We start from the raw sequence: 24,524 nt of genomic DNA, 5'->3' as shown, positions 1-24,524 counted from the left end.
GGAAAATAAAGTGAAACATTTTATTGTTGTACTGGAAATTACTTATCATTGCTCGTGTCTGTCGGAGCTGTGGCGAACCCTTACAAGAATGCTCAAACCCATCACTTTTTGGGAGGATGTAATTGAATTATATGGTACCTCTGAATTTTATGCCATGATATTTTAATAGCTTGTGCCATCTCAAAGCTCATGGAAGAGTGTCAGGGGTGGAGAGGAATTTGGTTATGATGGTTGTGTATTTTTTATAAGCTGAGCAATGCAGAATAAGTGATTTCATTTTTGAACTGTAATGAACTTTATATCTTGCTAAGCTGTTCACTTTTTATCTCTGTCACCGTGGTGCCTGTGATTGCACATGAGGTCACAGGTTGGTTGCAGATAGCTGTCTATCTGTCTTTTTTTATTCTGGTATTGGTTTTGGAAATAATTTCCTCCTCCTCTTAACTAATTATACTTGAGGGAGTTTTAGTTTGTTTTAGACGTTGATAATTTTAGAGACTGATAGCAGACTTGGGAGTACCATGAGGGGGGAAAGAGAGAGCAGAACAGCTCAAACCTGGGCAATGAGAGGTTAGAGGAAATGCTTTCAGCCATCGGTGATTTAGAGTGTAACGCTTTTGAGGGCAGAAATGTTCTTGTGGGGTTTTTGATACATACTCTTAAATTTCTCAAGGCATTGTGCATTTTCCTTTTAAACTGAAAAATTCACTTGCTCTGGTGCTTTCATTTCTAGTCTTTACCCTCTCCCAAATTTTCGTGGTTGAGTCAACCCTTGCAAACCACTCCTGGAGAAAGCAAAGAGAGAGTGGTAACACAAAATGCTATGGGGAATGAAATCAGAAATTAGATCCTCAAAGTGAAGTGAAACTCCCAAAAAGCCATTTGTTACAGACTGCGTTACTTATTTCATTTCTTTGCATCTTGGATAAATTGTATCTCAATTGTAATATCCTAGTTCTGTAGGAAAGAGAAAGTTGTGCAGGTTACCAAAGGTGCAATTTTAAATGGACAGTCTAAATTTTGGTTGAAACTGGCTGGGTTAGTTTAGTTAGTATTGCTGTACATAAATGGCAACAAAGTGTAGGTGAAGACTGTCTGTGTAAAGGATTTGCTTTGGTTTAATAAATTATTTATGATCATAGCTTTAATTCAGGTGAAACTTAATTTTTGGTTCTATTTCAGTCTGGTATATACTTGATGGGATTTTTATACAAAGTGTTAATGTCTATGTGTCATTATTCTGGAATGTGAAAAAATGAACTGTCACTGTGTCAAATCTTTTTTACTTCCAGGATACAGCCTCACTTATATTTAATGATATATGATAGGAAAAATATGATTCACTTTGGACTGAAAGTTTGGTCTGTATGTGTAAGAATATTGTATTTTTTCCTGTAGCAGAAAGATTTGCAGCACAGACCTTCTGGATCTCCACAAAGTTCGCCCCAGTGCATTTCCCCAGGTTTGTACTAAAGAATGATTTCTGGGCTCAAGGCTTATCTGTTCGATTGTATTTTTTTTCTTTAATATGTTTTAAAGGCTATACACAGTGTGTTATTGAAGTATAGAAAAGGTCTCTTTTAATAAGATGGCTTCATTTTTTTTTCTATTGGGAATGGCTTAGAGGCTCCTAGCAATCTCCTGTGTGTTTTTATCTCTTTATCTTTTTATTTTTCTTTATACCTTCTTGCTGTGTAACCTCAAAATATCATGGTGAAAAGGGATCAATAAGCTAGTTTTTCATTGATTGTCTATTCTCTGGCCTCTGAAAAGACTAGAACTGTGAACTTTGTTTTACATCAGATTTTCATAATTGTCTATTTAAAACTTGCCTGCAGCTAGTGGTTGCTAGAAATCTCTAAGACAAGCTAGCACTAATGGTCTGGACATAAATCTTTGTTGAAAGAAAGTGGGAAAAGGGATCTGGATTAAAAAAAAAGAAGAAGAATAAAGAGCAGCTCTGTTGCAGCATCAGCTTTGATACAGCCTTTTGCTGCTGGAAAAGACCATCACAGCCAGAGGTGTATGATTTAAATGGCATTTTAATTTGTAGATGTTACGAGGTCTGCATTAACAGGCATCTTGGCTCTCAGGTGACTGACTGTGATTGCAGCAGGTTTGTTTTCTGCCTTGCACTTGGTCCATTTGCTTGCTTTGGTGGCTGTGAGAAACACAGTTGACAGCAATATCCGAGTATTACTGGCTGTGTTGCATATATTTTTGTTGGGTATCATTTGCCTTGCATTGCAAGGTGTACTTCTTTATGAAACAGTCCTTACAGAGAGGTAGCACAAAGGGGATAATCGTTGTAAGAAAAGTGGCTGTTTGCATTACAAGAATGGTTTTGTGCATTTAGGGGAAAGTGCAGAGGCTAAAATAGGAAACAATAAGGAATAATGAAAACAGGAAAAGTTGACTGTAGGGCTTGTCGTTGGAACAGCTCTGTGGTACACAGTCTGGTCTGGTGTGATAGGTGAACAACGATCGATGCGGGCTCTCAGCAGTGTGCAGACAGTGCTAATTGAACACAGAAAATGGCTTTTTGATAGTGACTCTGCTAGGCAGCCAGTGCTTATTTTCCCTAGCTAGAAGTTAAAGGAACAGCTGAGAGCGTGGGTATTGTATGGTTTTACCCACAGTGTACGCCGCAGGCTGCAGCACCCAGGAGAAAAAAAAGCCAAAGGTATTGTATCAGTGTAAAAGAGAAATATGTTTTAAGAAAGGTACAAACTGTGGTGTTTGTGTCCCCAGTCCCTCTCCCCAGGTTTTGCTTCTGGAGATTTTTAAAATTGGCCTACCCTTGTGGAACAGAACCTTATGTTCTTGGCTCGTGGAGCACAGAAAGGGAACTTGATAGCTGGTGATTTCAGTACTTCCCAAATGGAAGTGGGAGGGCATTTATTATTAAGGCTTTGTTTAAGAAATCCACCTTTACAAATCTTGCTAATATGTACTTAGTCTCCTCTTTTGGGACAGTGTGCTTGGTGTTCATCACCTGGAGATGATGGAAGAGGACTCAGTTTACCTGATTTTTTGTAGACTGAGAATGTGCCCTGTGTGTAGCCAGGAGATTTCAATCCCAAACAGGTATTGGGTATTTCCAGCAGGAAAAGATGATGTGATATAATTTCTCTTAAATGTCATGGATGAAGCCTCCCCTACAGCCCTAATGTGATTCTAGTCAACTGTTTCAAGGAAGTTGAAATGAGAGACAAGCAGATGTAAAGGATGGGATATCAAGAGATGTGGACAAACCTGTTTCATGAGAAAGAATGTGAATACCTTGATTTAGTGTGTTTAGTTGAACAAGGCAGAAGTGAAGGGAAAGCGATTTGTTAGTGGAGTCACATGGAGGAGTGCAGCATAAGGAAGGGGAGCCTTTGGGAATGGATAGACACCAGTGTTTTTACAAGGAAAGTTGTAAATTGGCAATGCATAAACCTTGGCTGGGAACAGGAGACCCTCCTGAACTGTTAGAGCAGCGTGGTCCTGAGCGGCCTCCCAGTACAGTACTGGGAGAGGAGTTCGGTCTGGGTGTAAGACAGAGCTTCCTTGCCATGGCAGAGTCCTGGGTTCAAGGATCTATGAGGTGTCTTTCACTCCCATGTCCTTAAAAGCACTTTGAAGAAAGGGCAGCTGCAGACGTTGTCAGTGATAACTTTAAAGGTTTTCTGGCTGATTCTTCATCTTTGACTTCTTTGAAGTTCCTTTTTTCATTATCATTCATTACAGACATTAGTGCTAAATAATTGTATCCATTTTTTATAAGTCTATTACAGGCTTCCATGTATTGTGTAATAGTGATTAAAGTTTTAAATATCTTTCCAGTTCACAGACTGTCTAGATTTAAAAAGCATTAAAAAGCTGCAGTATTAAAATTAAATTTAGCCCCGGTATCTATTACGTTCAGTGTGTGTGCATGCAGATATAAATCACTGTGTAGCAATAAGCATTGCAAAGAACTTGTGGTTTTTATGCTGTCTCAGATTTTTCTTGTTTGCCATGAAATGTTCTGTGCCCTTATACGGTAGGGTGTGAATAATTGTGTGTAGGCTCTGGTGTTTTACTAAAGGAGAAGATACTTTGCAATTTCCACACTAAATGGGCACAGTAGGGACCAATTTCCTGCACTTCAGACCTGCTGATTTAGCCAATACAGTAAGTTAAGTGGCAGCTTTACATTTCTAGAAGGATCACAGGTAGTATAAAAACACTGCATCTCTGGGGCCACTTTATTGTGCCAAGTCTGAGGGCAGCCGGTAGCGAGCATGGGGAATACAAATTCAAAAAGCAGCGGCAGAAGCAATGCGATTCCAGCTCATCCCGAGCTCTCTTTTTGTGGTTCCTTTTCACGAAAATGGAATGAAAATGTTTTTTTGGACAGCGAGCTCTTGACATCCAAGATTCTGTCTGTCCTCCGGCCGCATTCAGAGAGAGGTCTGAGAGCAGGCGATCTGCAGTGTACGCCTCATTTTCTGAGTACCAATTCAATTTTTGCCTCTTTAGCCGCTTCTTTGAAGGAGCAACCCCGAGGTCTCCTCCTGGGACCAGATGGCACCCCAGTACTGTCACGGAATCTCGGTATGACTATCGCCCAAAGAGGAAATTCTCAGTCTTCGTTGAATACTGCTGGAGCCGTGAATAAATTTGGGTAAGTAAACCGCTTCTCTTCTAATTCACTGGCTTCTGCTGCACCCCCCCCAGCCCCAGTGTGAAAAGAAAAACAGTTACAGAACTAAAGCAAGAACTCACATTGGCTTTCAAGCTCAAAAGAGATTTATTGAGCTTTGTATGCTGAAATTCATTTCCCTGAACAATTTACATAGCATAGAACAAGCTATTTTTTTGTGGTTTAAATCACCTTGTCTTTTAGTCCCTCTGTGGTATGTCAGAAAAGATATCATATAAACAAGGGCAGTATTTGAATGTCTCTGTCTAGATTCTGGTTTACATGGCTGTATTTGTCCTCAGACCTATTGAAATTCAGTAATCTGCTGCAAGTTCAGTTATTCTAGGTTGTGCTATTTCTGACTAGCATAGGAGACAGCAGTGTTTTGAATTGCAGGATACCTTGATTAAAATAGTAGACAAATTCCAAGCTATCTGCTGTTTTAAGTAGCTGTTTACTTTTTATGTGCCACAGTTATGCTTCCTCCCCAGTGAAAGTGCCCTTTGTACTCTGAGCTGGCTGTGGCTTGTCACCAGGTGATGTCTTTTTAAATGTCATACCAGAAGTCACAAACTTGCTCATGCTGCTTTAATTAAAACTGTAATATATCAGTGATGGAGTGGCTAAATTGATTTGACTGTTTAAAGTTGGAGTGCAATGATAGTTTTTATATATTTATCTTAAGTTAATTGCACTATAGTTTAGATGTTTGTTAAATTAGTTGGATTTTTTTCTTTTCATCAAGCAGACATTAAAAAATGTTAATGTTCTGTTTTGGTCTTTTGGTCTAATTTCTTTGGCCATTTAGACTAATTTCAGGAGACATGGATGAAGGGGATTCAGGCTTTATAAAATTCAAGCAGACTTCAGATGATGTTGTCTCGCTTGCACCTTCAACAGCAGACTCCATTTTTCTGGAAGGTATGGAATTTCTGTGCTTTTCAGGATTTGTGTGCTATTTCTTCCATGGTCTTAAAGCAGCACTGAGATGTGTTTACTCTTCTTGTTGTTAATTGTGATAATGAAGGATGTGGTGGACAGCAATTTAATGATAATTGAGATTGAATGTGCTTTTTGGTCTAGATGCATATTCCGTGTCCCTCCGAAGTGAAACAGAAACGGATGCTCATGAGTTTGAGGCAGAGTCTTGGAGTGTTGCAGTGGAACAATCTTATGCAAAAAGACAAAGGGCAGATGTTAAAAAAAGGCAAGATGTCATTTATGGTAAGAGGATTTCTTATTTTTATTATTCTTACAACTTTTTCTACTACGTAGTGCTACTGTTTTGAAACAAAGCAGAAATAATTGTTTTTATTGGCTCCCACTTTGAGTGGTGTTTGAAAATTAAAATTGAGTGAAGATTTTCAAGCCTGTTACCTGTCTCAGTGTGCGTAAGTCCTCCTATTAATAATTTTAAGCAACCGATAGTTTTCAGTATGCCTGTGTCAGCAGCAAAGCCCAGCAGTACAATTAGGGATATACTATAGAATGCAATTAGCTATGCAATTATTCCCATTGCTCAACTTCAACTGGGAAATGTCAATGAATAAGTAGAGTCAGTCACTGTTTGCTTGGGAGATTAACAGGGCAAATGTAGGAGCTTCACATCAGTGATGGGAAGATCGTGGGGAAGAAGAAGGTGGTGCAAAAGATGGTGGCTTTCGGAGCCTGCGCTTTTATATTTTCCAAGCCACTGCACAGTGTATCAGTGACTTGTGATTTTTTTGTTTCCTCTTGCCCAGAACTAATGCAGACAGAAATGCACCACGTTAGGACACTGAAAATAATGCTGAAGGTTTACTCCAAAGCCATGAGAGAGGAGCTGCAGTTCCCTAATGCAGTCATCAACAAGCTCTTCCCCTGTGTGGATGAGCTGCTGGAGATGCACGGGCAATTTCTGCTCCAGTTAAAGGAGCGACGAAAGGAATCCTTGGAAGAAGGCAGTGATCGGAATTACATAATCCAGAACGTTGGAGACATCTTGGTAAAACAGGTGTGAATTAAATTCTACCACTGTTGTTGACACAATCAAATATCTAAAGCTAAGTACGAGGTTAGAATTAGGTTATGTAAAGATTGATTTAGTACTGGATTTAAGTTTATCTTCCCAGTGTAGTGTGTGAACATGACTCCCAGGAACATTTCTGGTCACAAATAATAAGAAATGTTCATTAAGTGTTCTGTAGGCAAGTGTACATACATGTTGTATTCATGAGATAGGCAACTGCAGATGGTTTGGTTCTATTTTTCGTCTGTTCCAAAGTAAAGTAACATATACCTGGTGTCCATCCAAACATGGCATGCTCAGCATTTAATGCTGAGCTTCTTGGTTCTGACCTTTTAAAAATACAGTAAAGATCCTCTAAACTGATTACAGTTTCTCTTAACTTCAGAACTCGTTCCAGTATGGAATAAGTACAATTTACTTCATATACCATGACCATTTTTTACCCCTCACGTTTTATAGTCTTCAATTTCTTTAAGTGCAAAGGCCCAGAAATTCTTTAAAAAATTCTTATTATAACAACCATAATTTAATACGTTAGAGCTTGTGGTATTCCAGACTCTCAGATGTCACACAGCATAAATCTCTCATTTCTGGTACAGAAGAAGTTGAAATATTGAAGAAGTATCACAGAAATCGGTTACCATAAAAAAAAGTCTTCCGTCTGGGTCTTGTGGTGAATGTGAGTATACTCTTAATGATTCATGTCTTCCATACTTATATTTCCTAATAGTTTTCAGGCGAAAATGGGGAGAGAATGAAAGAAAAATATGGTGTGTTCTGTTGTGGACACAATGAAGCTGTTAGTCACTATAAAGACCTGCTCCAGAGCAATAAGAAGTTCCAAAACTTAATAAAGGTAAGCAGTGACCAGGACTCTCCTATTCTGACTGCAAAATATACTTCACCGCTTTAGGATTTATTTTGTGCTTGAAGATCTCTTAAATTTGAATGAGCAGGGTTAGAGGCATGGGTTGCTAGCTTCTTGTATTTTAGATTTTTTTAAGCTGTCTGAACACAAAGTCTCAATTAGCAGGTGTTAAATTTGAGGCAGGCTTTTGAGAGCACATAGGACTGGGGAATAGGGTATTTGTTTTATTCAGCGCTCCATCACTGACTGCCCTGCTGTGTCACCGTCTTTGTAAGCTGACTTGATAATACACTAAATCAATGATAAATGCTGTTGGTGAACTACTGTAGAAAAAGTAGCTACTCTTTAGCCTAGTCTTGCCCACTACATAATCTTTCCAGAACCAGAAGGTTGGCTCCAGGTTGGTTTATGTACCTGCTGTACACTGTAATGTGCAATTAATAGGAAGGGCTGAAGAAATGCAGCTGAAGTGGAAGCCTGTAACCCGAATCTCAGGTGGCCTTGCACAGCCCTAAGTATTCTCATTTTCCAGTCATTGGTAAGCGATACTGTGTGAACTTTCCAACATGGCTCTATACTTACAGCTTTTCTTAACTAGGTGTCTTTAAAAGAGAGAACCCTGTACTTTCAGGGAACTAAATAAGTGACCAGAGCAAGGTTAAGGGTATATAGCCTCAGTCCTTGTAAAGAAAGATCTTGGTAATATGTTTTGCTGCCAAGGTTGTTCTGTACCTGCAGCCAGACCAACCAGTGGGATTCTGGTGCTTTACAGCCTTCTCTTTCTGTTGAACATGCAGTGGTAAAATAAACACTTAGTTTATTCATTATTGACTTAATTTGGCTGTTAGGTGGTTGGGTCTGGTTTTAAAAATACTTTTCTGTGTATGTAACGATTGATTCTATTATAAGAGGCAATCAGTTAGCCTATAGACAGTTAAACATTTTAGATTTGGAACTTCCTCGGCTTGGATCTGGATTTAATTAGCAGTAGTTGAAAATAATGCCTAAAATATTTTCCAGTTTAAAAAAGCCATTTTTAAAATGTTATTGGGAGTTTTGTTTTAGTAAAAGTGTGCCGCTGATTTTGTGGTACTATGCCCGATTGCACCAAAATGTTTTGAAACAGAAGATGTGTGAATGGAGAGGTGAAGGAGCTGGGGAGCAGTATATGCAATAGATATGATGGGTTGTTTCTTGTTTTCTAGAAAATTGGCAATTGTTCCATTGTGAGGAGACTTGGTGTTCAGGAGTGCATCCTTCTGGTTACGCAGCGCATCACCAAATATCCAGTCTTGGTGGAACGCATTATTCAGAACACAGAAGGTAGGTGTTTAATCCTTCCTAGACACCTCACAGTTGTCTGCTGATCCTTTTTCTCCTGTGTTCTGCATGTTGTTTTCCTCAGACAAGGAGATACAGACTGGTACTGCCTCACACCTGCTTTCTCACTTCTTTGTTAGCTGAAGATGCTGTTCTAGGTGCAGATCCAGATCAGTCTGACCTCATCAGAGGGTCAAGAGCAGTGTTCAGTTTTCAAATATGCATCATATGCTTAATAGTAGCTAAGCCTGTCAGTTCATTAGAGATTTAGAGCTTTAAGATATTTTATTTTATATTATTTTGGTTTTAAACTTAAGCTCTTAGGAAATACTGTTAGATGTTCAGTATGGAGCCTTCATGTTAAAATATGTTTGAGTGACTCATATCTTGCATTCCAGAGCTGAAAACGTGACTGACTGCTACTCTTTTCTCTTAGCTGGAACTAGAGATTATGAAGACCTGACCCAGGCGCTTGTTTTAATTAAGGACACAATCACTCATGTAGATGCCATGGTAAACGAGTGTGAGAAGGGGCAACGCCTTAAGGAGATCATGCATAAAATGGAGCTAAAATCATCTGGGAAATTCAAGAATGGGCTTTTCTTCCGGAAAGATGACATGGGACAGAGGCGCCTTTTACTGGATGGGATGCTGTACTGGAAAGCTGCATCAGGGCGACTCAAAGGTAGAGGGCTGGGAGGGGGAAAAGTACAACTAGGAAACAAGGGGTTTTTAATTTTTTTAGTATCTGTATTACTGATCAATTGAGTATAAGATAAGATGACAGTAACCTACTTGTTTAATAGGATATTGGAGGAAATAGCACTTGTTCTATTCTTGGTTTCTCCAATAAGCATCTCTCTAATGGTGCATGATAAGTTCCTTATGCTGTTTGCTTATTACCTGTCTGATCTGTTTTCCAATTCAAGAGGGAGGTCTTTAGACAGATGACAAAGCTTTGAGTCACACTGACTTCATCTCCTGTGGAAAGGCATTATCTTGTGCGAGCTCCAGTTCACACTTTGAAAAATTGTGTTGTGTCAACCCCACGACACCATCATTCTGTGTAATATCTGTTAGCCAGAAAATAAATACAGTGTCCATCAGTGAATATTTTAACAACTTCGTTGCTCAGTCTTTCTGCTTTAAAATCTTTTCTTTTTTTTTTTTCCCTTTTTTTCCCTCTGTTGTTACTGTAGATATCCTGGCAGTCCTGTTAACTGACGTACTGTTGCTCTTACAAGAAAAGGACCAAAAATATACATTTGCATCAGTGGTAGGTATTGTTCTCCTTATTTAATACATTCACTTAGAGTATTTATGAAAGTGACGGGAACTACAGAAGAAATACAGTTAGAGTTGTTACATACTTGTTATTGTAGGTTCAGAAAGAAAATTAAGTTAATCACTTTCTGAAGCAGTTCTGGTACTTGTTGAATCCCTCCCGCTGTCTCTTGGTCCAAAATGGTGTTCTCTTGCATCAGCCGGTTCTAGCTGCCGCATCTCCTGTGGTTTTCTGATGCCCTGAGTGTGTTTTGAGGTTCACTGCTTTTCCCTTTCTTGTGCTGTGACGTTCCCTTGCACTGAACTTTCTTAGAATGTTGTTTTATCTAAGTCATACGTTAGAATGCATATATGTCTATATGCTAGAACTGTGCTTTGAAAGGCACTTGCGAGTAAGGTCTGCTTCTGTTTGTCAATGTGCAGGGAAAGAATCTTCCATTTCGGGTACAGATGTGGTAACCAGGGTCATTGAAGCCTCAGATTTACTGAGGACAGAGAACTTTCCTGAAGTAACTGTAATAAGCACTAAATGCATTTGTAATTACTGCAGCACTCTAGAACACTCGGCAGATTCACTTGCTTTTCTAGGGCATTTCCACAGGTATCCTCAGAGCAGTTAATTGTGTACAGTTTGTCCTGATCTAGTTCAATTATTGCTGTAATAGAACCAGTAACAGAGAATCTATTTTATGTGATTGTTTTCTTGGATATATTTTTTCAAGACATTAACATTAGAGCTGAATTCTAATGGCAAAAGCTATTTTGGTGACCTCAGACCTGTAAAAGCAACTGCTTTTCAAATCAACTGTCTTCTAATGCGCAGAATGGGGATACTTGTACAGATCACAAGGGCTGGAAGTTGTTTCCTCTTGAGCAGCATTCGGTGAACCTTTCACAATAATTCATTTTATGGCATTGACTCTGATAGATTAATTCTGCTCTGTTTTCCAAAATACATCTGAGCTATGAGCAGAAGAGCAAGTTCATAGAGGGGGAAAACATACTGTTAATGTACAGTGTCTCAGCTGCCATTGTGTTGAGTAGCCTACTTCAAGACTAAAGCATTATTCCCAAGAAATAAGAGCACGCGTACATAGTCTTAGTCAGTAAAGCTGCTCCACTGCAAAGTCATGCCCTGGTTCATGTGTCCCATAGTAACTTTTCAGTGAGCACACACCATACTGTTGCTTATGACAGTCCCCAAAAGCTGATCTCTGTTACATGGGGGGGTTGTTTTTTCCACCAGTAACATGCTATACAGCTGTAAACTGATCAATTTTTTGTACCTTTTTACGTACACAGTTCATTTGAAGTTTAGATATCACTTCTCTGTAGATAAATCAAGCAAGTAAGAGGAGCAAATGGCTGTGCTCAGTGATTCTGTTTTTCCAGTGACCTCCGTTCATGGCTTGAATTGCAGTACAGCTGTTCAGAGGAGTTGGCAAAACCCAATGTTCCTGATGTCTGGACAGTTCAGTTTTCTTATCATCACTCTAGATTAAGATTCAGCAGTGACGAAGAGCTGTTTTCCTCTGGGGAGGATCTTTCTAGGCTGCATATGTTGGACCTATGCTGTCTGAACCATAGCTTATTAGTAACTAATATCCCTCCTGTAAATTTGTTTTCGTTGCAAAGATTGGCAGCTAATCCAGGTAATCCTTAGCTATGCAATATACTATCTGGCACCTTATTTTATTATTCACAAGGCCTGATGGCACACTGTAACACCTCTGTGTTATGTTTTTATTTCTTTTAAATCATAGAATCATTAAGGTTGGAAAAGACCTCTAAGATCATGAAGTCCAACCGTCAACCCAACCCTACTATGTCCACTAAACCATGTCCCGAAGAGCCACATCCACATGTTTTTTGAACCCCTTCAGGGATGGTGACTCCACCACTGCCCTGGGCAGCCCCTTTCAGTGCTTTACCACTTTTTCAGTAAATAAATTTTTCCTGATATCCAATCTAACACTCACCTTGTGCAAGTTTTGTAGCTAACTTGCCAGATTAGAACTTCTGATGTTTCCTTTTGTTCTCTTCTTTCACTTCACATGTATCATTGAGGTTTTTGTTTTCTTTTTCAAATTCTGTTTTTGCCTCTTTTTAAGCAAATTTTTTGAGCCTGGTTCTTGACTTCTGAGACCCAACGGGAATCCTCAGGTGTTGAAATTGAGACACGCTTTAATATTCAGCCAAGTACAAAGACCTCTTGTTTTTAAAATGTACATTCTGCATTCCAGGTTTTGATTTATGGTTGATAAGTAAAAAATGACTGTCAGGTGTGTCATACGAAGAAGCTACAGCAATTAAGTTGTAGTGTTATGGCTCATGGTGACCCTGTATAAAGAGGAAGACAGGGGGAGCTAGGAAGCACAAACCCTAAAGAACATAAATAACGTAGTGCAATAAATTATATTTTGTTTTACAGGACTCTAAACCACCAGTTATCTCATTGCAAAAATTGATTGTAAGAGAGGTAGCCAATGAGGAAAAGGCGATGTTCTTAATTAGTGCTTCCTTAAAAGGACCAGAAATGTATGAAATCCACACAAGCTCAAAAGAGGAGAGGAATTCCTGGATGGCACACATCCGCAGAGCTGTAGAAAGGTAAATTGTGAGTGGAAGCCAGAGGGCTTGATGTCTTCCTCATCAGTCTTCTCTTCGCAGCACTCGTAGCTGTAAATTCATCATAAAAATATATTTGACTATGCCTAAATTTTTTTGTGAGACTGAAGCATGCAATTCTGTTTGTGTTCACTGGGCGGAAGCCACTCCTAAAGATGCAATAAAAAACAGCCAAAGACTTTGTTCTGCTTTTTTTTTTTTCTAAGACAAAAATTTGGTTCACTGATGTCAAACGCAACAGAGCTTTGGATAAGGGGGGAAGATAGACACAAGATAAACCACATCCTAAGCAAAAGCTTCAGGCTAAAGCCTGAGATAGTTTTAAGTTATCTAATGTGTAAATCAAACATCTGTCTGTCTCCTTTGTACAGCTGTCCTGATGAAGAAGGAGGAACACTTAATGAACCTGAAGCAGAGAGGAGGCTGGCTGAAGCAAGAGCTGCTAAGTTAAAAGATTTTCAAGGTAATGACTTCGTTATATATTCCATGATCTGCTTTTCAGTGTCATTCATGATTTATGACTGTCTTACTCTTTTATCACATGATGTGATCAAGTTTCTCCTTCTTAAGTCTTTCAAGGTATTGCAAGATAATATGGAAATAGTTAAATAAGCCTAAGAAGCCTTGTATGCACCATGAGTTTTCCCCTTAACTGTTAATTATATCTCTGCATTTAATGTTTTGATCATAAGATGAATAATAATCTTCCAAATTAAACGTTGTACTCTGACGGTGATTAGGAAGGCAGAACTGACTTTGTTTCTTCCTTTAGAGCGTTTGAACATGAAAGACGACCTGATTATGCAAAGTCTAACTGAGAAGCAACAGATTTATCTAGAAATGTCTGAAATGAATGGGTTTGAAGACCACTCCCAAGGAGCCCGATCTAGGCTACTTCTGCGAGGGGATATCTCAGAAAATCTGCAAGGAGAGGCAATTTTGAAGTCCGCAGTGACAGAAGGTAAATGCAGTGTGGTAATGTGTATGCGTTCTGTCAGATGCAGGGGTGGGGATAAGCACATAGGATTTAAGTACAGGTCCTGAAAATCGTCCTGTAATAACATAATGCTTTTACGTAACACACTTCAGACTTCCTCATTCTCTGAACCAATCTGCAAGACAGGTAAAGTGCACCTGGGTAGAGGAACCTTATCACTGCTTCTTTGTTTTTATTTTTAAGGATCAACAAGCACGAGTCTGTTCAGATGGAGAACTGAGTGCTCTAATAATACACCAATCCTGAAGTAACATATTATGAGGGTTATAGATTAAAATAGCTTAGATAGCGTATTTAGGAAGAAAATGAGCACAAACCATAGTTTTTATTCTGGAAAACAAACAAACAAAACCACTTAAGGCTTGTTAATCTAACTTGCAATCAAGGAAGTAGTAGACTTTGTATGTGAAATATGAAGAGCCTGTCATAAAGAGCTAGTCACAAAGGAAGATTCATCTGTACTGCAGGAAATCTCTCAAACTGGCCAATCTTTTAATGTCCTTGATGGTTGAATTTTTTTTTTCACTTGCTAGCATGATGCACTTGCCTTCACAGCATAGACGTGGCTGTTTACATGACATATTCTCCTCTTTCCTAGCTGAAAATCTGCAGAACCTTATCTTCACTCACTTAGGCAGTGGATCCTGTCAGGCTGAAGACGGCTCTGGGTTGGGACTCCCCAGGAGAGCAGAGACCTTTGGAGGATATGACAGTAGTCCCTCAATTTCAAATAAAAGTAAGAAAAGTAAGAAATTCAGCCTTCTCTTGAGTTTAAGAAGCTCTTTACTGTGTTTCTCTGTACAGAGAATAAGAACAATGACGTAAGTGAGGCTGTGATATAAGGAAGCTTCATCAAACTCTTGAGAGGAGGTTAAGAGCAAATTTCTAGCATTTGGTATTACCATGTTGTCTTTTGCTTCTGATACCAACACTAGAGAGCAGAGTAGGGCTCTTAGTTGGTGTTATGCTCAGGGGATTACCATAACCCATACTTTCTAATTACCACAATTGCACACAGAATTTTAATTTTGTTGGAAAAAAATGAATAAGCTTGACCCAAAAACCTAGGAAATTTGACTTCAGCTGCCTGCTTTTATTATTGAATCATGAATTTTTTTTTCCAGTTTCTTTTTTATCTGCACAGTCACTAAAGGGTTGCTGAATCCTTAGACATTACAAATTGGCCTTTTGGCACAGATGCTTTATCAGTTAATTGAATGAGTGGAAATACTAGATACTATTTACCCCCATTTTTGCTTCATGCATTTATTGAAAAATAAAATGGTCTCTACTTCACTGCTTGTTAATCTCCAGAGTATTTTCTGGTGTCTGAAAGGCTGTATTTGTATGTTATAAGGGCTTTACAGAGTATGGTTTCCACCTCCCCCTACCTCTTTCCATGCTTACAGTGATGCCAAAAATTATTCTTTTAGATTTTTTTCAACTTATATGTATTCTGTGTTACAAGCTTGCAATTCTGGTAGCCACAGACGATCAGTTTCATGGTTGCTTCACTTAAAATAGTATAATGTAATTTGAACTTACTCTCCCTATTTATCTTACCCCACTCTCTTCAACTTTTTATACTTTTTTTGAGCAGTCGTACTCGTTACTGTTGTCTGCTCTTCCACTCTGAATCAGCATGGAGAAGCCATGTAATTGCATATTGGTACTGACTTCAAAGTCACAGTTTTTATTTTCTGCTTGCTCTGTTATGCAGTGAGTTTTCACAGGCCCTGAGTTGGTTTGAGCTACTCAGACTCCACTCTTCTTTTAGGTGGTAGCTTTAGGAAGAACAGTGGTGGTGACCAGAGACAGTGGGACTGGAGAGGCCCTGCAGGAAGTTCAGAGGTGCAACTCCATGACCTCCCTCCAGACACAGAAGAAGGCTCTCAAACTGTATGTTGGGCTTATACGTGATTTAAATGCATTTCTTCATGTTCTTCTTCATAATAGTGACGCAGAACAAATCTTGCAGAGTTAGAATTTTGTCGTAATAGCTGGTAGGGCTACACTCTAACAGAGCTCTGTCTGTCAAATTACTAGATTCTGTTAAGGGTGTTTTGTGGGACATAAATGCACTTGAGAGGCATGATCATTTGGGTTTATATTTGTTCATTTGATGCTGTACTATTAACGCTAGCTTTAATCACCATGCATTTGTTGCAGCCTAATGATTTGTTGCTAGCCTCTAATTTAAGTATTGTTGATATGTGGCCTTCAGTGTATGGGAGCAATCTCTGCTCCAGCGGTAAATGCCAACTTGTTCTCGCCCAACAAGTGTCTCCAGCACAGATATTGTTTTTGTCATTTTTTCAGAGTGATGTACCAAGGCTGGAGGACAGCAGTGGTTTTCAGCCCACCATAGAGTCTCAGGTACGTTACTTCTGCTGTTAGGAAGTCTAATGGGAAATAGCCACATTATAATAATAGCATGCAAAAGCAAAATAAAGCCAAAAAAAGCCCACCAAAAACTCAGTATTTTTAATGTCTGTGGAACCACAAGCACATTAACAGCCCATCCCTTATGACTCTAACCCATTATGAATGCAGAGATAAAAGTCCCATTAGAAAACAAAGATGGGTTCTGGGTATGTAGACACGTTTCAGAGAGATGGCTAAATGCTTTTCCTGGATCTTTGGAGGGATTGGATGTTCTCAGCTCACTGACAAAACTCACCTCTGAATCTCCCTTGAGTGCTGCACCTCTGTAGTGGTTTGATGCTGGAGCATGGGAGGAGGTGATCATTAAATAGCTCATGTGAAGAAAACTGGTGATGAAAATCGCTCCCTCGAGTCCCTGTGTGATTTGCACTGATTCACATCTGTGCAAGGACTAACACACTGGAATTCATCCTGCCTGCATATTGCTTTATTGGCTGTTACTCTGTTAGAACACTCTTGCAGCCAGGCTTCCATTGTGTGTGTATTTGTACAGATACTGTTGATTGTGTTCACTGTTTTAAAAAAAAAAAAGTCTAATGCAGCAAAACAGAGCTCTGTTCAAGTGTCTAATGGCTTTTTTTTTCCTCCTCCTGCCTCCACTTCTCTTCAGCTTGTCCAAAGGATACAAACGCTGTTACAGTTGCTCTTCAGTCTTCAGGTAAACCACTATTTACTGTCCAAGAGATTTGGTAGGTATTAAATGTAATAAAGTTTATCCAGGGGTGGAGAGGAGCTACCTTGAAGATATCCCCTAAAGCGAGAGTGAAGTGCAGAATTTAAGACCTGAGACTCAAGGAAACAAACACTGAGTCTGGTATTTTGAAGGAAGTGTTAGATCTGTTGTCTTAAGTAATTGTTTCCTTTTTCCTGCTCACTTAAATGCAATTCTTTTGCTACTTTGAGCTCCAACTGCTCTCTGTGCTAATTTCTTTTTAAAGTTGTTGTTGATGTACACATGTGTATGTATTAGTTGTTTATACTGTAACCTTGTAATCAGCAGTATTTTGACTGATCGGATTCAGAATAATAATTCTAGGTGCAAGAAATGTTCATTTCTGGATGCATAAGCGTAATGTATTTGCTTAACCATCTGTAGTATCATGTCAGCCACAATGGGCTGACTGAGCTAGAAGTTAGATCTGCCCTTGAAGACAAAAATCTCTAAGCTGGTAGACGTTGCGGTCTTCTGTTTAGCTGTGTGTATTTTTTGAACCCAGGTGCTTTATGCTGAACTTATTTCCCCTCCAGGCGGTGATATCCCAGCAGGACAGCTACATCGAGATGCAACGAGCCACCATGGTAGACCGGGAGAAGCAGTACCGACTGCAGTCTACGCGAGGCAATCTGCTGCTAGAGCAGGAGAAACAGCGAAACTTTGAAAAACAAAGAGAAGAGCTGATGAATGTACAGAAACTTCAGAACCAGCTGAAACTGGAGCAGCAACGCCTGGAACGGGAAAGGAGTAGGCAGCAGAGGGAATTTGAAAGCACGGAAGCCCGGCTGCAGGAGCGTGAAGAGGAGACTCGGCAGCTGAGAGAGAAGTTGCATCAGGAGAGAGAAGAGCTGGAGAAGCAGCGAGAGGCCTATCAGCACGACCTGGAGAGACTGCGGGAAGCTCAGAGAGCAGTTGAGAAAGAGAAGGAGCGTCTGGATCAGCTGAGGAAGCTGAAGAAGCAGAACACGGTTTCGGGCACATTCTCCCCAGAAATGGGACAGGTGAGGAATTGGTTTTCTTGGAGTTTGATTTCTGTTAACCTGCTTGCCTCTGAATGAAGGTTGTCCTTCTTGCAGCACTAACTCATGTTTGATTTTTACTGGGCTCCTTGAAGTGTCATCTGAAGTAGCTGGTGATGGCTACTGTCAGGAATCAGAGCATGGCAGTTCCTCAGTGTCTGTGAAATTCCACCCAGACATTTGGTAATGAGAGTATTTTTTTAAAAGAGAGAACTGGAGAAGAAGTTATTTTTGAACATGGTTGACTGAGAATTTTTTTTAATAGAGAAACTGCCCTATTGCAGATGGGTGATTGCAGAAGGTGTGCTGCATTGGTCGCATTTTGTACAGTTCATTTCTAAAAACATTTCTCATGTTTCCAAATGTGAATTTTGGGGTTGGGTTAAATTGGCTCATTCGTTATTGTCTGCCAGTCCTGCTTTCTCTCCATCCCATCATCACCTGGTGCAGCCTTCTCATGCACTCCTTTGCTAGGTGCAATATTAAGCAGTCTCAAGCTGCTGAGGTTCCTTTCAGTGTCCAAAGACTTACAATCTTGCTTTCTCTTTGCTTTAGGCTTCACCCAACTTGTTGTATTTTTAACTAGAAAGTGCTCTATGTTCTGAAGGCTGAGGGTGGTCCCTTTTTGTTGTACCTGAAATGGTGAAAATACCTTTTTGACTTAGAATGCCTTTATCCTCATGCAGAACCAGATGCCTACTCATTCCATTAGCTTCAATGGAGAAGGGGTTGAATCATCTCTACCCGTCTTGAAAACCTCTGTGAGAGTGAGCATCTCTGGGGCAGATTACCTGGAACGACCAGACTTGGTGCGTAGGGACAGTACCACCCTGGAGAATCGTCCAGTTCTGGCATTGAAGAATGAAGTGCCAATCCATCTCCTGAGTGCAACAAACCAGATACAGAAACCAGCTGCGGTCCAGCAGCAGATTCCTACGAAGCTGGCCGCTTTTACAAAAGGAAGCAAAGAGAAAGGTGGGAAGAACAAAGGCTCTCACAGGACAGACAGTTCAGGTGAGCGTATTTAAATGCATTTCTGATGTCTGCCAGCATTACAGGGAGAGACAACACTGTAGTTAAAATCCCTGGCTACACATGTGAAACTCAGAAATTAATATGCCATAAATTGTTAGTGTGCTTACTGCAGTTAGTAGGTTCTTGTACACGTTCCTAACTAAAGGATTTTATTATTTAAACTGAAAATACAGCCCAAGGGAATAATGTTGAAAATGGAGTTCTGTAATCCAACAGAACAGAATGATGGTGAGAGGTTGTAAACCTGCATGTAAAATCTTCTTGCCTAACTGTAGTGTTAAAGGAAAATAGCGAATGTTTTGCTTGTTCTACATGAGTGAAATGTTTTGAGGCTGGCTTAACCTTTCCTCACTAGCTGTCCAGAGTTGTAACGACATTGAATGCAATGCTTTTCTTAGCACCAGTCAGTCATTAAATACAGGTTTCCAGGCCAGAATTGAGACACTGTGTGTGTTGTAGTGTTGAAAGGGGCTAATTTTGTCAGAAATAGGAGCAAGTAAAAATAAAGTCACCCTGGCATAGTGTAACTTCTGCTGCTAACTGCTAGGTACTAAAGTAGCGATCTTTGCCAATGACAGACACAGTAAAAACCTCTTTTTCTCTACCTCTTAAAATAGCCTTACTGCCAGCTTAGGAGAATGGCCTATAATTTTAAGTTACAAAATTATCTTTTTAGCTTTGTGTAGGATTCAGACTTGGCAAGCTTACCCGTCACTTGGGCGTACACCACTACAGTGAACTCAGGGCCAAACCTGTCCAGGGAGGGGAGGGGGAGAGGCTTTTGCACATTGTAGAAATGTCTGGCTCTGTCGTGCCTAAAGTTCAGTACAATTACAAACTTGCTTATGTTTTTGCACATAAATGAAGCCTAATATCCTCTTACCCTGAATACCAAATGCTGGTAAATGGGAAAATAAAGCTCTAATACCACATCTGCCCAAGTTTATTTTTAATAGCCCTTACATAATGATCTCTGCAGTGGAAATGTACTTAATGGTGTTTTTCTGGAATTTATATGAAAGGTATAAAACACAAATATGTTGGACTCTACTCTCTCATGAGCATTGATGAGCTGCACTCTTGTTATGCCCATATATAGATCTTGGAATAAAATGGAACAAGACTTTCTGTACCAGAGGCAAAATACTGTGTACTGAATTTGGGTTTTGTGACGTGTAAGGAATGTGCACGGAGAGGAGCTCTTTGCATCCAGAGTAACGGTTTCATCAATTGCTTTTATTGTTGAAATTAAGAAGCTGACGGGCCATAACACCAGAACAAACGTGCTCTGCTGCTGAGCAGCTGTGAGACAGATGGAGAACAGAGACAAACATTCACCACAGTTCTGCTTGTTAAAGTAGCACAAATAGCCATTGCTGATTGAATGCTAAGATTTTTTTTTCTCTACTGTGATTTATAATACTAGATTTTAAATCTGTGGCTGTCAGGGACTGCTAGTAACTGAATTAGAAGTCTTCAAGGCAGAAGAGAGAAAGTAGTCATGGTCTAAACAGCTGAAGAGAAAATTGAAGTAACTTGCAACAGAAGCACCAGCTTTTTGTGGTATAGCAGATTTCTTGGCTACACAAAGGTGTCAGTACAGTGGGCCCCAGCATGAAGTAGTGATGTTTGGGAAGTGCTGCTAGCCTCAAATACTAATTTGTAAAATATTTTCTTTAGCATCTGTTGATCAGAAGCAGCTGCTTCCCCCCAGGCTTGTTGCACGAGAGGAGGGTGTCCTGAGAGGCAGACGATCAGCAAGTCCAGTCCTCCCAAGCAGCCAGACCACTGCATTCCAGCCAGGTACGTCTTGCCTAGTTTGCACATCCATGGAAGTGCATCAGGCTCTCTGTGCAGTGTCATGAATCTGTCTTCTTCCATTTTTTTTTCTGTAGAATTGTATGGCCCTACAGATGCTCAGCCAGAAGCACTTTCATCTGCCTCAGTGAACCTATTCAAGCCCAATAACATTCACATTCAGACCCTGGTGACCTCTCAGCCGAGTCCGTTAAATGTGCAGGATGATACCAGCAAAGAAGATGTCATTTTCTTCTAATTGTTTCGATGTAAAGTTTAATCTCCTGATGTACTGTTTCAAGAACTCAGGCCCCAGTGTTCAACGTAACACAGACCTGCCGTGGATGTCTCTTCATCCCTGCCCTGTTACTACTAGCAAGGACCAGACCAGGATTACTGTTCTGCTTTGTGTTGGCTTCTCTGCCAGCAGCTCAGAATGAAGGCACAGTAGTAGCAATTTGCTTTTAAATTCTCCAGACGTGGAAATGTATTGACACATGGCATGGGTATGCAGAGATTCAGAGTGTATTAAAATGCTGCCGTTTATTGTAACATGATCTTTTTGGAGAATGTACGCTCTTTGTGGGCACCATCTTGTAAATTATTATAGTTGATGTTGAACCGCCCAGATTTTTATGTAAAAAAATTTGGTAGAAGGCCCCAAAATAGCTGCAGATTTTTAAATCCATTTCTGCAAGTTAGTGTAATGGATGATGCTAACGGTGTGTTGATAACGAGTTGACTAGCAAGCCAGTCTCCTGACAGCCAGGCATGACAGACATTGTGATTCCTGCTCACAGGAGCCAAACTAGCATCTCTGTTTCTTTAGTGAATTCAGTGGAGCACAAGCTCAGTGGCCAGGTACTGTGGAAGAGAGAAAGTAAGCTTCTTAACAGAGTCTTCATGGGTCAGGAGCTCCACATGCTTGTGGATGGGAAGGGTCAGACATGTAAGAATATGCAACAGTAATGAAGAGCTAGACTGAATTTGGTTGACCATCAGCTTGCACAGGGTTACCCATCTCCTCGGGGACATCGCGTTGCTCTCCATGTTAGTGAGAGTGGTGCAGGTTCCCAAAGAAAACTCCCGAGTTGGTTCAGAATGAACATAGAAACTTGGATTTTGTTCTTTGCTGAAGACATGTGTAAGAAGCGTTTGAATGCAGTAATTTATCGTCTTGTTTAATCTGAAGTTTTCCTCATCTTTTGTCTGTTAACTTGTTGGGACTTTACTCCAAGTACCAGAAGATATCAAAGCTGCTGTTATGGCAGAGACTTCTCTGCAGGACTCTGTGTTAGGAATGAAGGGAATAAAAACTGTTTGGGTTTAAAATTAATAAATAAATAAAAAAATACTCTTAGCTAAACCTATGTTGGATTAGCTGCTTGCAGCTAAACCAGCTTTGATACCTCTTGTGAAATGGGTCAGTTCTTAATCAAGTGTTCTGCTCAAAAGGCATTATTTCCCTTTGTAGTAATTTGCACACTCATTTTGTTGTATTGTTTTACTTCGTTCTGTATCTCAGTTCTTTATTACGCACATCACCTAAGGATGTGGATTCCAGTATATGTTGAATGTGACTGATCAGATCCTATGCACAGGAGAGATTGTTTAGAGGGTATTATTACAGAATTAAAAGAATCAGCATCTCAGAGCTTAAAAACTTGGGTTAATACCTTTCAGAACGTAATGATGGTGTTTATTATATCTTTTACCTGGTCAGTTCTCTATCCGGTTGCATGGCAATGACATCGGATGGCAGTTTGTCAGTCTCCTCAAATCATTGATGCTGTTGCAGTGTTTAGGCTCTGTGTGTTGTTAGCAGTGTCCTTTAAGGCCCCAACTTCACTTTGCTTGAAAGTTTCAAAATTATTTCAGCAGTTACAGTGCAGGAAACATTTATATATAATTTTCAGTAGAAAATAGTTTATTTTCAAGTGGTGATAATTTGGGCTATTGTCTTCAGAGAAGAAATTGAAAAATCCAAATTTCCTGGTCAGTGTGAGAGGGAAAAGATAAGACACAAAATACTGAATTGTTTTAATGGAGCCAACACTCCTTGTTGTAGTGCTCCTTGGACTAAAAGATGGTTGTTTTGAAGTGATATTGGTAGAAACCTGAAGCAATGGCCCTGAGTTGCATGAGAGGAAACTCCAAACCATCTGGCAGCTTACCAGACTGGTGATGCCCCCTCAGCCCCCAACAAATTATTGCTATTAAATTGGACACATTTCACTACAATAGCAAAGGACTGCTTGGTAAATCAGCATTGCAGAATTCACACAGGTTTTCAGCAGCTAGATCTGTGGAAAACAGTATGGGGAACATAGAGTGATTTTTGCATAGTTGTTGATCATGGTTAGAACATAGTTCTATGTTATATTCTTTTTTTTTTTTTTTGCATTCCTAAAATCTAGGTTGGAATGGAGGGAAATTAATCTTAAAATTACTGTAACTTCTGATCAAGCCAGCGTGTGAGATCCAGTAACTCCATAGGACTGATTTATTTATTGTTTTTTCAATTGGTTGATGTGGAGACTCCATTCACCTCCGACACCCACACAATTTCTCCTGGAAGCGTGCAGTGAAGCAGCAAGACCGCACAGTACATCCTCTCCTTCGTGCTGTGGTTTGGGCCACTCCTGGTGCAAACTCTATGCCCCCTTGCCTTAAATTACCAGGTTTTTAGGAGTTTCAGCCTAAAGCTAAGTTGTAGCGTTGGAATAAACCACCTCAACCAAAGAGGGATGCCTCTGGGTGTTTGAAAACAATTTTTGGAAGCATTGATTTAGTTTAAATTTGTGCCTGTCTTAAAGTATAGGAGTGTCTGTGGACTGAAGGGGTTTCTTTGGCTACTTCTGTGCAATCAGTGAACTCAGATATTGAACAGTGACATCTAGAAAGTAAAGTCTGCCCTGAGGGCAGCAAGTGCAGGATTTTCTTTAAATGAATAATGGGTGATCACTTCTGCAAAACCAAATCTGTGGGATCAATGAGTCACTCTAGTGAGTGAACTGATTTTGGACTTTTTGCTCAAATCTTGTTCCTAGAAAAATAGCTCTTCTAGGCAAATTAGTTTGCAAAATATTGCTGTGTCCTGGACTAACTGCTATTGCTTGAGTCACATCCTTTCCATTTGACTTTTTGATTACTTCAGATAAAAGTTTGCTTTTAAGTGATATCTGAGGATTAGACAGTTCAAAATTCTGTGTCTCCCAGGTGCTGTTTGGCTCCTTTCTGAGCTGGGGTGTGTGAGAAATTACAGCACGAGCTTTGAACTGCTGCCTTCTTTGCTTTGTGTCACAGCCTTAAAATTATTGTCATGTTTGTCCTTTGATATTGTGCTGTTGCAGTGTAGAGGCTGTTTCTGTGATTCTGATTTTCAATTTTAGCTCTGGTGTAAAGGACACTTCCTCTTTCCCATTGGGACTGTGTTCGCTTTGTATTTCAGACTGAAGATCCTTCCACTTCTGCCCTGTGTGTGTCATAAATGCTTTCCTAGTTTCTAACTGTGCTATCTGTGGATTGTAGTTGTGGCACGTCTCACAAACTGAGATCGCTCATCATGTCCCAGCGGGGGGCAGAACTGGTGTTTCTCAAGACGCTTGCCCATCGAGGTAGTAGTGTTCCTGCAAAGGTAGCAGCAACCCTAAATAATTTGCAGGCAGTTTTGTCTTTCTGAGTAATCGATGATCCTGCATACGTGGAACTTGGTGTCTGCCATTTGCATTTACAATGA

General features: G+C 40.0%; 1 protein-coding gene across 1 annotated transcript in view; it reads left to right on the top strand.

Moving 5' to 3' along the window:
• The window catches only part of ARHGEF18 (Rho/Rac guanine nucleotide exchange factor (GEF) 18), a 43,126-nt gene extending 22,082 nt beyond the window's left edge, over positions 1-21,044 (top strand). The window contains exons 12-31 of the mRNA XM_010186838.1: positions 1,399-1,462; positions 4,507-4,651; positions 5,478-5,590; positions 5,753-5,893; positions 6,412-6,662; positions 7,408-7,533; positions 8,751-8,868; positions 9,302-9,550; positions 10,065-10,141; positions 12,581-12,759; positions 13,149-13,240; positions 13,550-13,738; positions 14,373-14,510; positions 15,552-15,673; positions 16,094-16,150; positions 16,830-16,877; positions 17,468-17,935; positions 18,640-18,967; positions 20,669-20,791; positions 20,884-21,044. Of these exons, the coding sequence (XP_010185140.1) occupies positions 1,399-1,462; positions 4,507-4,651; positions 5,478-5,590; positions 5,753-5,893; positions 6,412-6,662; positions 7,408-7,533; positions 8,751-8,868; positions 9,302-9,550; positions 10,065-10,141; positions 12,581-12,759; positions 13,149-13,240; positions 13,550-13,738; positions 14,373-14,510; positions 15,552-15,673; positions 16,094-16,150; positions 16,830-16,877; positions 17,468-17,935; positions 18,640-18,967; positions 20,669-20,791; positions 20,884-21,044 (3,189 nt within the window). The remainder of the gene's footprint in view (positions 1-1,398; positions 1,463-4,506; positions 4,652-5,477; positions 5,591-5,752; positions 5,894-6,411; positions 6,663-7,407; positions 7,534-8,750; positions 8,869-9,301; positions 9,551-10,064; positions 10,142-12,580; positions 12,760-13,148; positions 13,241-13,549; positions 13,739-14,372; positions 14,511-15,551; positions 15,674-16,093; positions 16,151-16,829; positions 16,878-17,467; positions 17,936-18,639; positions 18,968-20,668; positions 20,792-20,883) is intronic.
• Positions 21,045-24,524: the final 3,480 nt, after the last annotated feature.

The sequence above is a fragment of the Mesitornis unicolor genome, unplaced genomic scaffold (assembly GCF_000695765.1).
Source record: "Mesitornis unicolor isolate BGI_N332 unplaced genomic scaffold, ASM69576v1 scaffold7216, whole genome shotgun sequence".
Classification (NCBI taxonomy): Eukaryota; Metazoa; Chordata; class Aves; order Mesitornithiformes; family Mesitornithidae; genus Mesitornis; species Mesitornis unicolor.
Note: the sequence above shows the minus strand (reverse complement) of the source record. Positions and strands in the feature narration are given on the sequence as shown.